We start from the raw sequence: 3,868 nt of genomic DNA on the forward strand, positions 1-3,868 counted from the left end.
AGCACAGAAGTCCTTAAGATAAAGATCAAGACACCAAATCTAAAATACAGCTTCTTTTAGTTCTGTATACTGACAAGCAGAATAGTAAACACCATGCCAGGAACCATAACAGCAGTTTCAAAATCCAATTATCAGTTAGCTTTTAAATTACTTCTGGAAGCAAAACTTATTACATTTTTATCTGCCAACATCAGAACTGGAAGACAATAATCTTTTTGGGCTTGTATTTCCTGAGATTAGTTTTACCTGAATACAGGAACGTGATGCAGGAAAGTTTTCCATTATCCATCCAGCCACCACAGTAAGAGTGATTCTGACAGAATTAAGACTTTCTTGAAAAAGGTGGTTCCAGAGGAGAGAGGACTATGCAACTCAAACCTCTCCCACAGGGACCACCACCTGCCATGACTGTTTGTAAATCACCCCAATTAGAAGACTCACTTGTGTCTGCAGCTAGTCTTAAAGAACCAGCACCACATTTTACACAGAGCACATTGATTTCATGTGCAGAATAAAATTTAAAGATTTCCCCAAAGCACAACAATATAAACATGAATTTCAAGTGCTTTTGTACCATGACTAATGTAGAATCAAATCTCTCACTTTTTAAAGTTTTTATTGTTCTGGGGACGGATAAAAACATTTTGGAAGGGCTTAGGACATATTGCAGAAACAAAGCCGTATTTAATGGCTTGTTCTCTCTTTCTGGTGCCAGATACATATCAATTTGACACACTCAGTAAACTTCTCCAAGTAAGCACTCTTTTTTGGACTTAATTGGAAAATCTGCATCAGCAAGTATTGTCAGCTCTAGCAGGCAGCATCCCGAAGCAAGTCCTTTCTCAGAATTATTGTTACTGAAGCGTGTCTTGGTTCTCATCCAAATGCCACTGCAATCACTCAGAATCTTGGCATGTTTTAGATAAGTTCCTATAACCATATCACGTCATACAACCACAGAATCACAGGATAATGCTATTTGAAAGAAAGCTCAGGAGGTCTCCAGTCTCCACCCCCCCCGCTCAAAGCAGGGGCAGCTGTGAGCTCACCCAGGCTGCTCAAGGCTTTCTCTAGTTGTAGGGATGAAAAGTACAATGTAATCCCTACCTCTGTCCCAGGGCAGATCAGCTAAGCTATTGCTGGCATATTAGCGCAACGTAACCTTGAATTAGAAGATGGCATAGAGAAAAGAGTTCTGGCTTCTTCAGGTTGTCGGTGTTGGTCATTTCAATCAAGAGTCCTGGTAATTTGTGTTTTTCTCCTTTGGACCCTCTCTAAATGGTTCAAATCTTTGGACTTAGTGGACAACATACAGAAATAACCTCCTTACCAAGAGGGGGAAAAAAGGAAACTCAGTCCATAACCTTGACTTCTATAGGTGAATTTCCTAAAGGAAGTATATTTTGGATTTTTCTGAGCAAATGCAGAAAAGGGTTATTTTCCCCACAGAAGACCTGTAATTCAATTAGGTTTCTTTATTAAACATCATAATGTAAGCTTATAAAATGACAGTAGGGATAAATGTATTATATTCTCACTTTGGCTCTAGCTGAAGTATTTTGTATTTGTGTGGTTGACATTTTGATTTCCACATGCATCCAATAAGCGTCCTGCAAAGCTACAGGTACTTTTTTCTAGCTATTCAATTAATCCAGCCAGTTGGCCCACTCAGTAATTACTGTAAAGGTCTCCTAATTCTTATTAGGAGTAGCAGATAATTTATATTCTTGGTTGAAGAGAAATCTGGAAAGTAATTTACTTACATAGATATTTTGACTGAAACTTTTAGCTTGCCAAGTTATTAAGCGTCATCTTATTTTTTCCGTAGGTATGAGGATATTTTGTACATGGCTGGGTAACCCAAAACAGAATATAATACATTCCTGTGAAAACGTTCTATCAGCACTTAATTTCCCTCTTGTTTATTATATCTCCATGAGAACAACTAAGTGGTATCTTGTGTGTGAGGCATTCATTGTATATATGACTACAGAGTAATAGCAGCTGCATGCACTAATAGAGATCTGGCAAATCCTAATATTAGATTTTCTGAAAAAAAGCAGTTTCCATCCATATTTCTATCACTAATTCACCAGCAAATCATGTATGCTTTCTTCTTCGGTCACACTGAAATGCCATCTGAGTAAATGTAATGGTACATTACATCTGAGCAATGTAAAATCAACACATTAACTTATTATTACTTGTTAATGAAAAATTAAGTTTCATTGCATTTTCATAGTTTTTCTTCAATATATTGATATGATCTCTTGCCATATTTTAAAACAGTTCAGGAATTAATTGGCGCCTCATCCAAAACAAAGTAAGGTACCAAGCAATATTCAGTCAACATAAAAAGCCTGCTTTAAGGAACAAAAATCCTTTGAATGCAACCTAATACAAAAACTATACCCCTGATTGAGGATGTCCCAGAACCTTGGAAGTTATCACTATATAGATGCTCTGTTTCTAGGAAAACATCTGCTCTTTTGTCCATTGTCAAAAAAAGAAAGGACTCTTCGCTATGGGCCTTTCTATTCTGTCTGACATCCGTGGTTCTTCTTTTGCAGTGTTTCCCAGTAGAGTATGTCCTCACGTATCTGAATGCCATGAGATGTAATTATATTACTGTACACACAAGGAGAAAATGGGACCTTGTATATGTTAAACAATGAATGACTAGGTGGAGGTACTATCTGTATTCCCTTTGCATTAAGACAGAGCCCTACATAAACATCTTCCAAATGTATATATTTTGTTGTTATAGAAGCACTGACAATTTTTGAAGCCAGGTCGCCAGAAAAGACATAGCCAGTTCCTGAACAAAAAGGAGGGTATTTGTCACCTGGGTATTCTTCTTCTGATATGTACCATTTACTTTTTTTGTTCCGAATAGGCTTATGCCCTTTCATAAGACAGCCTGTGAAATAATTTTGTGGAGGAGGTGAAAGAGGCCTGAGGAGCTTTTCTATTAGGTATATTGTATTAACAAAAACATCACTATCTGTCTTCATAACAAAGCTTGCACCACTGCAATACGAGGCAACCCACTTCATGCCCATCAAAGTTTTAAGAGTTAAGTTATGGTAAGTGTCCAAGAGGTCCTGCTGAATAATATCATGATATTGCTCACTTTCTCTACGTAGGACCTCACTGAGACCCCTTGCTCTCAAGGCCCAGCATAAACAACCGAACAACCTCAACTCCTGGAACCACAGATTCACTTCCCCAAGTTTTTCTAATGGAACTTCTGTGCTGAATTTCAGCAGCTGTAGTTGCTATTAGCAATATCAAGAAAGGTGTTTTATCTTTACACTTCTCTTTCTCATTAATAATGAATTTAAATGACTGTATTGAAGTGGATCTGGTTTTATTCCCACATTTCTCATTTTCCGCTGGTAGTTCTCCATTTTCTTTCCATAAGATTTGTTTAAATTTTGAAATAATGTTTTTATGGAAAAGATTATGATTATAATCCCTTTTGCTAAAAAGTATGCCTTTTTCTTCTGTGTCATCACTGTTTTGAACTTTACTTACAGTTAGAACAGCAAGGTGATCAGAATACAAAACATACAAAATCAAACTTATTACTGCAAAAAAGATGGAGGCAAGCAGGAAAATATTTCTTCTCTTGGTCATGTTGGCAGCTTTGGGAGGATGCACAAAAGGTAATTTTTAATTGGACAGAGCGAGCAGTTTGTGATTGTTTTCTTCAGTGACACAGGAAGATAAAAGCAATCTGCAGGCTTCTAATTCTTCAAGATTCCTTTTTTTTTTCTTTAATTAAAAGTATCCCATTGTTTCCTTTTAGAATAAAGGGTAAAATTTTCATAGAAGAAAAAAAATCTTTTAAAAAATTTCATTATTT

The 3,868-nt window shown here is 36.6% G+C and overlaps 1 protein-coding gene across 1 annotated transcript; it reads right to left on the reverse strand.

Annotated features, from left to right (window-relative positions):
* Positions 1-1,430: 1,430 nt before the first annotated feature.
* On the reverse strand, positions 1,431-3,639 carry LOC104642467 (beta-1,3-galactosyltransferase 2-like). Its single transcript, XM_010311450.2, is given in 2 exon segments — positions 1,431-3,156; positions 3,158-3,639. Coding segments are annotated over 2 exon segments (1,104 nt in total). The 3' UTR covers positions 1,431-2,534.
* Between the last annotated feature and the right edge of the window lie 229 nt (positions 3,640-3,868).

This window comes from Balearica regulorum, chromosome 8 (assembly GCF_011004875.1).
Source record: "Balearica regulorum gibbericeps isolate bBalReg1 chromosome 8, bBalReg1.pri, whole genome shotgun sequence".
Classification (NCBI taxonomy): domain Eukaryota; kingdom Metazoa; phylum Chordata; class Aves; order Gruiformes; family Gruidae; genus Balearica; species Balearica regulorum.